This window comes from Hippocampus zosterae, chromosome 15, assembly GCF_025434085.1.
Source record: "Hippocampus zosterae strain Florida chromosome 15, ASM2543408v3, whole genome shotgun sequence".
Lineage (NCBI taxonomy): Eukaryota > Metazoa > Chordata > Actinopteri > Syngnathiformes > Syngnathidae > Hippocampus > Hippocampus zosterae.
In genome coordinates, this window is record NC_067465.1 from 12,171,723 (window position 1) to 12,184,864 (window position 13,142).

General features: G+C 47.4%; 1 protein-coding gene across 12 annotated transcripts in view; it reads left to right on the top strand.

Annotated features, from left to right (window-relative positions):
• kmt2cb (lysine (K)-specific methyltransferase 2Cb) overlaps positions 1-13,142 on the top strand; it is a 67,295-nt gene that overhangs the window by 43,718 nt on the left and 10,435 nt on the right. For 11 of the 12 annotated variants that reach the window (XM_052088607.1, XM_052088606.1, XM_052088612.1 and 8 more), the window contains 9 exons: positions 105-305; positions 539-2,476; positions 2,864-3,165; positions 3,271-4,802; positions 5,220-5,331; positions 5,437-5,503; positions 5,601-5,661; positions 5,786-6,018; positions 11,248-12,864. In XM_052088607.1, coding sequence (XP_051944567.1) covers positions 105-305; positions 539-2,476; positions 2,864-3,165; positions 3,271-4,802; positions 5,220-5,331; positions 5,437-5,503; positions 5,601-5,661; positions 5,786-6,018; positions 11,248-12,864 — 6,063 coding nt within the window. The remainder of the gene's footprint in view (positions 1-104; positions 306-538; positions 2,477-2,863; positions 3,166-3,270; positions 4,803-5,219; positions 5,332-5,436; positions 5,504-5,600; positions 5,662-5,785; positions 6,019-11,247; positions 12,865-13,142) is intronic. The other variant, XM_052088613.1, reaches the window with a different exon arrangement.

Sequence of the window (13,142 nt, forward strand, 5' to 3'; positions counted from 1 at the left end):
GAAGCAATTCTGCGAATGCTGTTTTGATTAGCATTGCTGGATTTAGTTACTTTTGCCATAATTGTATGATGTGTCTTGATAATGTGTATTGATGTGCCTTTCAGCAAAAGGCAAGAGATAACCGAGCCGCCCTGCGCATCAACAAAGTCCAGATGTCCAATGAGACAGTGAAGAGGCACCATCCACAGCATCCACAGCCCCCTGAGGTGTTTGATCCCAACATACCACTAGACACAGAACTGCTGTTTAAAGACCCTTTGAAACCAAAAGAGTCAGAGCATGAACAAGAGTGGAAGTTTAGACAGGTAAGAGGGTATGCAATTAAGTCAGGGCAGCAGCAGGTCCACTTAATTTTAAGACATCTAAGAGGTGGTTTAGTAAAAGCTCCCAAAACAACTGCATTATCCCTCCGCATTAACCCTGATGACATTGGTGGTTAGTAGGCCCAGTTCACTTTTTTGCATGAGACTAGCAAATGACATTTGTTGATTTCAACATATTGTCTAATGACAAACATTTTGTTTCGGTTTCCCAACAGCAAATGAGGCAGAAAAGCAAACAGCAAGCCAAAATCGAAGCTACTCAGAAACTGGAGCAAGTTAAGAACGAGCAACTCCAACAGCAACAGCAGCTGCAACAGAGTAACATGCAGACTGAGGGAGATGGCAATAACAGCGGCAACCAGAGCCCAGCCTCACTTCCTAGCAATGGAAGCACATCCCCAATGCAGCAACAACTAACTGCTAAAGACAGCTTTGCGAGGCCACAGTTGCCAGGGACGCCAACTTCGGGTCTTTCCGATGATGTATTTTTACGACCCCCTCCTCCTCCTCCTTCTGGCTCGTCTTCCCAGCCTCAGTCCCCACAGGTTTTTTCACCAGGCTCCTCTGGGTCCAGACCTTCATCTCCATGGGACCCATATGGCAAGATGGTAGGGACTCCAAGACCACCAAGTATTGCACCAAATGCCTGTCGTAGAATGCCCATGGAATCTGGCAAATCGCCCACGTCCTTGATGGAACAGCAGGACCGGGGGAGGCCTTCCCCTGCCCATGATACCTTTGGTTCTCCAACATCCATTAGCAATGATCCCTATGCCAAACCTCCTGACACTCCAAGGCCAGCTGGGGAAATGGACCCTTTTCTGAAGCCCATGGGGCCACCCAGGACCAGCCACGCCGCTCAGGGAAGACCCCCAATGGGCTCGCCAGGTAGAGATCCATACTCTCGGCCCATGATAAGAAATGAGGCTTATCAACGCATGGCTCAGAACAGGATGATATTGTCTGACCCTTACTCAAGACCTCTACTGACACCAATCCCTGGAAGTAATGAATCTGGCTCTGTGTCGCTCTTCAAGACACCAATGCCCCCCCCACAGACTCATGAAGGGTTATACCGAGCAGGTCAACATCCCACAGACAGGTTCTCACAGAATCAACAGGCTGACCCCTACGCACAGCCCCCGCACACGCCAAGACCATCAGGGAATGACAACTTTTCCAGTCCTCCTCGTATGGGTCAACATCAACCTCAACCACACGCGTTTTCTCAACAAGGACAAATTGCTCAAATGTCTAGGAATCCTTATTCCCACGCACCTTCTACTCCAAGGCCGGACCACTTCACATATGATCCATTTGCTCAACCTGCAGCTAACTCTCGACCCGAACCTAATGCCCAACCTCGCCCATTTTTTGAGCCTTATGCTAGACCTCCTGGCACCCCACGCCCACACGATAACTATAATCAACCATCAAACACTGCTAGCCCTTCTACAGATCCTTACGCGCATGCTCCCTCCACCCCTCAACCCAGTGGCATGAACCAGTTCCCTCACCAGTCGCACCCAACCCAGAGGATGTCACCTTCCCACTCTGTGGACCCTTATGCTCAGCCACCAGGTACGCCCCGGCCCGTTGCTGTGGAGAGGTTTTCTAAGTCACTAGGTACCAGTCGAGCGCCAGTTGAGGCATTTAGTAGTGCGTCTGGGCCATCAAGACCAGGTAGTAACGACATGTTCTCCCAGCCCGGAAACCCCCAGGCAATGATAAATGACCCCTTTGCCCAGTCTCCTGGGACCCTTCGTCCTGGGTCTGATGGGGTCAATAGACAAGGATTGAGACCAGGATCTTTGGGAACTCAGGACCCATTCTCTGCCCCTCACGGCAGGCTTCAGGAACATTTCCCTCATCCAGGCTCACAAACACCTAAACATCCTTGTGTACCAGATGACGGATTTACCCGGTCACCCTCCAGAAGAAACAGTCAGACGCCTGGTCATGACCCGTTTGAGCAAGCCCCTATGACTCCTCGTCCACAGACTGAGAAGACGGAAGTTAAAGATCAGCCAAGTCTGGGTAACAATACAATTGTCCCACAAGACCCGAGTCAGCTGCCTAACAACCCCCAAATGCCTGCTGTGTCCTCTGACGCTCAGGTTGCTATGGCTGAAAACGAAGAGAGACTCAGACAGGTACATGTGTTAACATTCGACTGTCACTATGATTTTCTTGTTCATTATAGAGAAGCTTGCTTCATCTCAAATTATATCAGTACTAGTTAGGCCCCGCAGTTTTATTTAGAGCATTTTAATTGGACATCATCTTTTTAAAGCTGATAGACAAGCTGCAGAAGCCCCAAAAGCAAACAATCTAGACTTTGTGATCCAACATTTCCCTTTTGCTTTGTCTTTATATGAAGTATAATTTCATAGCAATTTACATAGGCTGTCATTACAATCTTGAAAAACCATATGATGGCCATTCTGTTCCCTTTTTGCAGTCTCACAAATGTTTTTGTGCAAGATTGAGCAAACCTTTGTTTAAAACACTTTCCAGATTGCTATGCTTTTATTTTGCAGCGGCAGCGAATCCGAGAACTAATCCTGAAGCAACAGCAACAAAGGAGTGCCATTCGACAAGAGAGGTGCCCTCAAGAGGCTCCTGGCAACTTGATTCCAAGACCACCACGACCGTGGCCCCAGGAAGAACCTGGACAACAGGGGGATATGTTCAACCGACCTCCTCCACCTTATCCTGGACAAGGACCCATAAGAGGGCCAATGAGGTTTCCTGGACCTTTTCCAGCAGGACATGAAGGACAAATGCCTCGGGGCCCACACCCCGGAGATCCAAATTTGAATTTAAGACACCAGGGACCGAGGTGTGTTTAGTCTTGATATTAACCCCTTACATGGTTTTATCTTGCAATTACTGGCTATCTTCCACTATGCTGCCTTTGTACTAACATATTCTTATCCTGTTGTAGGTTTTCATTTCCAGCTGGTGCTCTCGGACCTCGTTCGGCGCAAGAACTGTTTCCCCGTGGACCGCATCCAATGCAAGATGTTCCTCCTCAAATGAGACGATCCATGTCTGCAGAAATGGCAAAGGGAGGTGGCAGTAATCCTATGGGTCTTCCTCAACACTTTCCACCACACGGTATGCCAGTACAGCAGCATAACATTATGGGCCAGCCCTTCATCGAACTGCGACACAGAGCAGGAGAAAACAGGCCACGAATGGCATTTCCATCAGTTGCTATGCAAGGATGCAACATGGATCCCAACATCCAAGCTCAAAGGCCCCAAGGCTTTCCGGGTACTCCAGACAACAGGTTTCCATTAATTCAGGGGCCCAGAATGTTTGATCCAATGGCCAGCCAGACTGCAAACGCACCCCTTTCCACCAGTATGGACAATCTGCATCAGCAATCCCAAATGTCGACGAACAACACCGTCAAACAATCTCCTTTGATGAGATCCCTGAGCCAGCCTGCTCCAAATGAGACCCAGAACATGTCTGCATCCATCATCCTGTCTGCTCCCACTACTGGGCAGAATGACACTGTGGCCACCAGTGAAACAGGAGAGGAGAAACTTGATGCAGAGGAATCTGCAGTAAAAGATCTTGAAGATGTTGAGGTGAAAGACTTGGTTGATGCTGACTTGGAAAACCTTAATTTGGATCCTGAAGATGGCAAAGACCTAGACCTTGAGACGAACGATCTGCACCTTGATGACTTTCTGACATCTGGGAAATTTGACATCATTGCTTATACAGACCCTGATCTCGATGACATCAAAAAAGACATGTTCAACGAGGAACTGGATCTCAGTGATCCTATGGATGATAGCGCTGACACTGCTGAGATTAACAAAAACCTGGACCCCAGTGACAGCGCAGCCTCATCCAGTTCAGCAATAGCACCGGAGATGACAGATGCAACAGGCGAAAAATCATCAACTGAGGTCAAACTTGACACTCCTGAGAGCCAGGACTCTGCTCCTTTGGCACATGGGAAGGAAATTAAAACAGAGGTCAAAGACTGTCAAAAATCCCCCAACATCTCCGGGAACACCGTGGTGTTGAACCAGCAAGACGCCCTCTCTGACTCCACCCCTGTTCTGTCCAGTTTACTCATTAAGCAGCAGCCTGAAGAGCAATCGTTAAACCCAATGGTTGATGCTGTCACTCAAGGGGGTGACCTCCTGCCCCAGCAGAACCAAGGCCCTGAGAGTGAGCATACCCCCGCTCCTCCTGTGAATCAGACAATACCCAGCAGCACTGCTGCTGCTGGAGAGTCTTCGATAACGGACTTTGGAGAGGACCACCAGGTGGAGCAGCAGGTTTTGAACCAGGCCTTGAGTCAGCATGGCCAACACCGTCCACTTCTGCTGGAAGAGCAGCCCCTCCTTTTGCAGGACCTCTTAGATCAGGAGAAGCAAGAGCAGCAGCAACAGAGACAGATGCAGGCCATGATACGACAGCGTTCCACGGACTCTTTCTTCCCAAACATTGGTATTTTTTTTTTTCTTGGTTAACAGTGCATCTCGATAATTTTGATTATAGCAGAATCATATATTCAATCGCTCTCGCTCTCCATCTCAGTCTCTCTCTTTCTGCTGGTCTATTCCGACCTAACTTGTGTATTAAAATTATTTTGAATTGTTAATTTAATGTTATTTCATTGATACTATTTCTCAAGGGTGAGTTATAGGGTTTTCATTGGTTTTAAGCAATAACGTAACTTTCAGAAATCAAATCTTTCAAAACTAAGATCATGAATTATTCCACTGTGTAGTGAATCCGCGTTTCGAATTGAACAACTGAAATAGTTTTCCACATCATTCAAATTTATTGAGATACACCGATACATGTGTACGAAGTAAATGCTTTTTACACAATTTATAATTGTAATGCTTTGTCTTTGTCAAGATTTCGACACGATCACTGACCCAATCATGAAAGCCAAGATGGTCGCACTAAAAGGCATCAATAAAGTCATGGTTCAGAACAACATTGGAATGGCTCCGATGGTTATGAACAGGTAAGGCTTTTTTTATTGGTGTGCTTTGTTTACACATGTGTAACTGCGAATACACGCGTACACAAGAAGAAATGATTACATTTATATTTGTCTTATGTCTCACAGGTTTCCATCTGGGCCCGTAACATCTCTTCCTGAAAGCACACCACTTCCCCCACAAGTTGTGGGACAGGTAATATTCATTCATTCGTTAAAAAAAAAAAAAAAAAAAGGGAACCAGCACCTGTCACACATATACTATGGACTGTACGTCCTTACTTTTCCACCAGGATGGCAGATTGACACAAGTACCACGACCAAATCCTCCTAATTTTGGACCGGGATTTGTCAGTAAGTTCTCTCAAAAAAATTATTTGCATCAGTGGTATTTCATTTGAAGGTTTATTAGCCTCACAAATATATTTTTGCCACCCTATTCCGGCAGGCTTGCTAAAAAACACCCATTTTCTTTCAGACAATGCTCAAAGGGCACAGTATGAGGAGTGGCTGCAGGAGACTCAGCAACTACTTCAAATGCAGCAGAAGTTTCTGGAGGAGAAGATTGGAGCACACAGGAAGTCAAAGAAAGCTTTGTCTGCCAAACAGAGAACGGCGAAGAAGGCCGGGAGAGAGTTCCCGGAGGAGGATGCTGAGCAGCTCAAGCATGTCACAGAGCAGCAGGGCGTAGTGCAAAAACAGCTAGAGCAGGTAAGAAGAGCTCTACGTGTCTACCTCCTCTACTGAACATTTGTCTCCCTTCCTCCTTTATTCATATATATAGATCAGAGATGAAAATCCTCTGGATTTTCACATTTTTATGAAAATTTCTCCGGAGAATTGAGGAAAAATTGCCTAATCATACAGAAACACACACAAAAGGAAGATTAATCATTGAATGTTGAGTAGTGATGGGAATTCCGGCTCCTTTTAGAGTCCCAGCTCTTTTGGATCGGCTCCCTAAAAAGAGCCGGCTCTTTTGGCTCCCAAATGGCTCCTCAGTTTTTTTTGTTGCTTAAATTAATTTAATACCAAAAATAACGTAATATTATGTGTAAAATGAAGTACTAATGCAAAAAATAGACATTATATCAAATATTTATTATTTATATGACTTTATTTATATTCTTCTGAACATACTGTTTTGTTAAGCGCTTTGTTACAGCTGCCGCTGTTGTGAAAGCGCTACATAAATCAGCATGTATTATATTGTATACTCAACATGGAGTGCTACAAAAATAAAAACAAAGTACAAAGACCCATCTCAAAACAAGGTCGTCAAAAAGTTCCAATCTCTGAATGTGTATATTTATAAGGTTTTAACTATTTACAGTAAAACAACATAAGTACGCGTTGAATACCACACAACAAATTATGGTTGTTCGTCTATGTGTGCCCTGCGATTGGCTGGCAACCGATTCAGGGTGTCCCCCGCCTACTGCCCGGAGACAGCTGGGATAGGCTCCAGCACCCCCCGCGACCCTAGTGAGGATCAAGCGGTTAGGAAGATGAATGAATGAATGAAAAAGAAAAAAATCAGCATCCAGGTAAAGGTTTTAGCTTGTCATTAGCGAAGATTGGCATGAAGAAAAACCAAGTGCCTCAGCTTTGAGGGGTTGATCCTCTTTCTCCTCTCTGTTAATATTTGCCCTGTTTTGGAGAAGATTCTCTCTGAGGGGACAGATGTTGCGACAACACACAGCCAACACAAAATGGATGAAAATCCCTTGCAATCATTTTACCCAGTTCCTCATCAATTGTGTTCTGTTTTGCTGGTTTTTATAGCTTTTTGCATAAAGTGGCTCATAGAGCTCTGGTTTGTACATCTAGGCAGTTGTGACATCGCAGTAGCAGCAACAGTTGCAGGCACACTAGCACCTTCATTAATAGCTGGTTCCCTTGCTTGTCTTTTCTCTTAAAATTGTACTGATGGGTGAATATTTCTGATGTGCCTGTGCAGGTTATTTGTGGAGCCTGATCTATGGGATATTTTAACCTTGCACAGTCTCCACGCTGCCTTTGAACTATCAATTAAATTGAAATGAGTCCATATTTCACTGCGTTTCCTATCCATTTTCTCACCTTTCCACTTTGCACCGTGTTGTTTTTTTTCCCACTAACTAGCTCTCTCGTCTCCTCGTCTGTATTGTTCGCGTGCTGCTCAGTGTGCTGCTGTGTGTGTCTCTTCTCTAACCCCTCCCCCTTCTCTAAACTGCAGCGCGCGCGTGTGTGTGTGTGCGTGCGTGCGTGCGTCCGTGTGTAACCCTCCCCATCCGGCTCCCCAATGAGGTGGGAGCCGGCTCCCAATGAGGTGGGAGCCGGCTCCCATCGTTCACTTCAAAGAACCGGCTCTGGGAGCCGGCTCGTTCGCGAACGACACATCACTAATGTTGAGTATTTGAATCACGTTTTGTTTAAGCTAATTCATGCGTGATAGCCCAGGTATAAACCTGGTATAAACTCCCAGTCAAAAATCATAACAATTACAACACCAACAACCACCACGACGTCATCAACGGTAGCACAAAATTGTAAACGGTTGTTTTTTTTTTAAAAAAACACACATATATATACAGTATATACTGTGTGTGTTATATATATATATATATATATATGTGCGCTGAGCGAGGCAGCAACTGACCTGAAAGCAAAGATCATGGCGAGAATGAAAGCTGGGCAACCTAGAAACCGATTACAACGGCTATGTGAAGTACCACCTAAAAGTCTCATGGAAAGTGTGAATGCAGCACTGAGGGCGATCCCTACCGTAACGATCACGGAAACCAATAAGCTGATATACGCTTCAGCATCAGTGATCCTTGAGATGCTTGGCTTTAAGAGCAACCATGGAAGCCATGAGATACGTTACCCACCATGGAAAAGAGGGTTCGAGGCTAAGATCAAGGCAGCTCGGAAAGATGTGAGTCAATTAACGGAGGCCCAGAGAGGTGTGATGAAAAGGCCGATACCCGAGAGGTACATCCAGATGACCATACCTGAAGCACTCGAAACTGCCAAACAAAGGCTCCAAGCCTTGTCCAGCTGCCTAAAGCGGTACACGAAAGAGAATGAGGCCAGACGAATAAACAGGCTGTTCGCAACACAACCTGCGAAAGTGTAAGCTCAGTGGCAGGGTCCTAACAACAGAGCTGACCCACCAAGACTGTAAACTGAAAGGTACTGGAAAGGCATATGGGAGAAGGAGGTTGCACATAACAGCAGTGCACAATGGCTGGTGACCCTGAGAGAGGAGCACAGCAACCTCCCTGAACAGAACCCAATTACCATAACAATGGCAGACATACAGGAAAGAGTCTCAGATATGAAGAACTGGACAGCACCAGGCCCGGACATTGTCCACACCTACTGGCTAAAGAAACTCACAGCACTCCATGAGCGTCTAGCAGCATAAATGAACCAGCTGCTGAGGGATGGGACTCACCCAGGATGGCTAACCGAAGGGCGAACGATACTGATCATGAAGGATCCCTCAAAGGGTGCAGTCGCATCCAACTATCGGCCAATAACCTGTCTCTCCACAACATGGAAGCTCATGTTGCGGCTAAGATAAGTGCACACATGGATCAATACATGTGCGAAGCACGGAAGGGCATTGGTAGAGATACCAGAGGAGCCAAACATCAGCTACTGGTTGACAGAACAGTCGCACAAGACTGCAGGTCCTGACGTACCAACCTGTGCACAGCCTTCATTGATTACAAGAAAGCCTATGACTCGATGCCACATACATGGATCACTGAATGCTTGGAGTTGTATAAGGTGAACAGGACCCTAAGAGCCTTCGTTGCGAACTCGATGAGGATGTGGAAAACCACACTTGAAGCCAATGGCAAGCCACTTACCCAAGTGTCCATCAAATGTGGCATATACCAAGGTGATGCACTCTCCCCACTGCTGTTCTGCATAGGACTGAACCCCCTAAGCCAAGTAATCACCAAGACAGGCTATGGATACCGCCTCAGAAATGGAGCTACAATCAGTCACCTCCTCTACATGGATGACATAAAGCTGTATGCTAAGAGCGAAAGGGACATGGACTCCCTGATCCACACGACCAGGATCTACAGCAGCGACATCAGGATGCCATTCGGGCCTGAGAAATGTAGTCGGATGGTGACTAAGAGAGGAAAGGTAGTCCGCCCTGAAGGGGTCTCACTCCCTGAAGGAACAATAGCAGACATTGAGGACAGCTACAAGTACCTTGGTATACCACAAGTCAATGGCAACCTCGAACTGGCAACAAGGAAAGCGACTACGTCCAAATACCTCCAGCGAGTGAGGCAAGTCCTAAGAAGCCAGCTCAATGGCAAGAATAAGATCCGGGCAATAAACAGCTATGCCCTGCCAGTGATCAGATACCCTGCAGGAATAATAAGTTCGCCAAAGGAAGAGATTCAGACCACAGACGTTAGGACCCGAAAGCTCCTAACCATGCATGGATGGTTCCATCCCAAATCCAGCACCCTGAGACTGTACGCAAGCCGAAAGGAAGGAGGCCGGGGACTAGTAAGTGTGAGAGCCACTGTCCAGGATGAAACATCCAAGCTCCATGAATACATCAAGGAGAAGGCTCCAACGGATGACGTACTCAGAGAATATCTCAGACAATGGGGAACAGTAGATGAGGCGCTGCAAGAGGGACCATCATGGGAGGACAAGCCCCTACACGGGATGTACCACCTGACCATAACTGAAGTGGCCGATCTCAAGAAGTCCTATCAGTGGCTAGAGAGGGCTGGCCTGAAGGACAGCACAGAGGCACTCATCCTGGCTGCTCAGGAGCAGGCCCTGAGCACCAGAGCCATTGAGGCCCAGATGTACCACACCAAACAAGACCCAAGGTGTAGGTTGTGCAAAGAGGCACCTGAGACGATCCAACACATAACTGCAGGGTGTAAGATGCTGGCAGGGAAAGCCTACATGGAACGCCATAAGCAGGTGGCTGGCATGGTCTACCGAGACATCTGTGCGGAGTTTTGACCCCAAGGTCAAAATGGGAAACACCTCCGAAGGTGGTGCAGAATGACAGAGCGAAGATCCTGTGGGACTTCCAGATCCAGACTGACAAGATGGTAATGGCGAACCAACCAGATATCCTGATGATAGATAAAGGGCAGAGGAAAGCCGTTGTAGTGGATGTAGCGGTCCCAAATGATGGAAACATCAGAAAGAAGGAACACAAGAAACTCGAGAAATACCAAGGGCTCAGAGAGGAGCTGGAGAGAGCCTGGAAGGTAAAGGTGACAGTCATGCCTGTGGTGGTCGGAGCACTCGGGGCACTGACCCCCAAACTAGATGAGTGGTTGCAACAGATCCCGCGAACAACATCGGACATCTCGGTCCAGAAATGTGCAGTGCTGGGAACAGCAAGGATACTGCGCAGAACCCTCAAGCTTCCTGGCCTCTGGTAGAGGACCCGAGCTGAATGAGGGACGGACACCACCCGAGCGGGTGTGAAACAAGGAATTTTTTTATATATAAACCTTAAACAATTTACAAAAACACGCTGATAAATCTCCAATCTCCAGCAAACAAAAGTTCTTTGTGGAAAACGTTTTCCACAAAGAACTTTTGCCGTCCTTCAAAAACAGAAACAAAGAAAAAACTAAAAAGAAATGTTGATACTGAAAAAACAATCTTGAATTGGTGCCAAGTACTTATAATCCCATCCAAAATAATGTCCTATCGGGTTCTTTGAAAATTAATTAAGGTGCAACGCAGCGCGTGGACCAGCCTATACTTAAGTGTAGCAACATACTTAGTCGTCTAGTTGCTGCAGCAATACTTTTTTTCCAAGGAATAATGATAAAAAAATGTTGGATGAGAGAATGTGTCTGTTTCACTATAATAATCATTTAGATGTACCCAAATATACACCATATCTGTCATCATTTTATGAACATATCTTATGTATTTTAGATCCGCAAGCAACAAAAGGAGCATGCTGAACTCATCGAGGAATACAGAGTGAAACAGCAACAAAACAACCTGACGCCCTTAATGCCTGGGATGCATTCAGTGCCGGGTCCTGCTGGCCTCGTTCCCCGTGGACCACCAATGGTCCAGCCTCAGGTGAACCCTGTGATGCAAATGCCAATTCACTCTGGCCCACCAAACACCCCTCCTCGATTGCCCAACCCACCACCGGGCTGGCACCCTGGCACTCCTGGTCCCATAGGAGGGCCTGGAATGCCACCCATGTTGCCCCCGCGGCTACATGGGGGAAATCCAGTGCAGCCCCATCAGATGCCGATGGGTAACATGCTTCAACACTCTCAAATACCAGTGGAGTCCCAATTGGCAACAGCTCCTCAAGGGGGTGTTAAACCCATTCAGGCGGGCGGTGTGAAATTTGATGATAACAATCCATTCAGCGAGGGCTTCCAAGAGCGGGAGAGGCGAGAAAGGCTCCGGGAACAGCAGGAGAGACAGCGGGTGCAGCTTATGCAGGAAGTTGAACGGCAGAGGGCCTTGAAACACCGCATGGAAATGGAGCAGCAAGGTATGATGGGGCCAGATGGCATGTTGGCACCACTCGCTCAGATGCCGTTTTTTAACTCGGAGCTACCGCAAGAGTTTATGCAGCCCCAGAGGCTTCCTTTACAACAGCAGCAGCAAGAACACGCAGCAGCTTTTCCCCAGCAGCAAGGCATGTGCTCGTCAACTGGAAACTTTATGCAAAGTGAACGCAGGCCCATGATGGGAAACGAGATGGTACCTCCAGAAATGGGCCCTGATAACCTCGGCCTACCAGTGTCCAACTTTCCACAGGGTCAGCCCAGACCTCGTCAGTTCAGCGGACCAGGAATGATGCTTCCGATGCCAGGCGAAGGTCCACCTTTTGCAAATGACTCGGCTACACCTCTTCCATCCAACTTCCCTGGCTCAGGTCAATCATTAATCCAACTGTACTCTAACATCATACCGGATGAAAAGGGGAAAAAGAAAAGAACACGGAAAAAGAAGAAAGATGATGACGCCGATTCAATCAAGACGCCTTCAACGCCACACTCGGACGTCACTGCCCCACTGACGCCATGCGTCTCAGACACGTCTTCGACGCCAACCAGGAACCCGCATCTCTTTGGAGAGCATGACCTGTCAAGATCCCCACTTGGATGTTCTACTCCGGGTCACTCTGAGCTAGAGAGGCAACTTTCTGGGTCACAATCCGGACTTTCGCTGGAGGCGGCGAGGGCGCAGGCTCAGGAGCATGACAGGATCCTCAGCAACATAAAGTTGGAGCAGACTGACAGCAGCGAATGTCACGGGTCAAGAGAAGGGCCCCTGGGTGCCGAAATTAGTTCTGTGAAGGAGGAGGGTGGCAGCAAAGGGGGCACGTCGCCCTTCCCTGCTGGGCAGAGTCCAAACAAGGGTGAAGCTGGCAACGAGCTACTGAAGCACTTGCTGAAGAACAAGAGCGCGACTCCACCAGAGTTCTCCCAGCAGCAGTCGGAGGAGAGCATGCGATCGGAGGAGGAGGATCCTGCTGACTGCAAAGCCCTTCTCAGGCAAAGCTCTGTGGACAGCAATGGGGTCAGTCTTTTTGTCCATATGCGTCATGTGGGGAGTGGGCAGCATAGTGAGTCAATCAGCAACTCAAGTAGGGTACAGCATTATCGGGCCAAAAATTAGCATTGAACCCTCCCTTCCGTTCAAAGTTGGCAAAATATCCTGAGAGATTGTCCTCTTGAAGTGACTTGGGATAATTGTAATCATTCACTTTTGTTTCTGAATGACTCACTTATGTGGTTGAAAACCTATCTTAGACGTTGAAGTCAACTATTTGGCTTTCTTGAAAGAAGATGAACGTT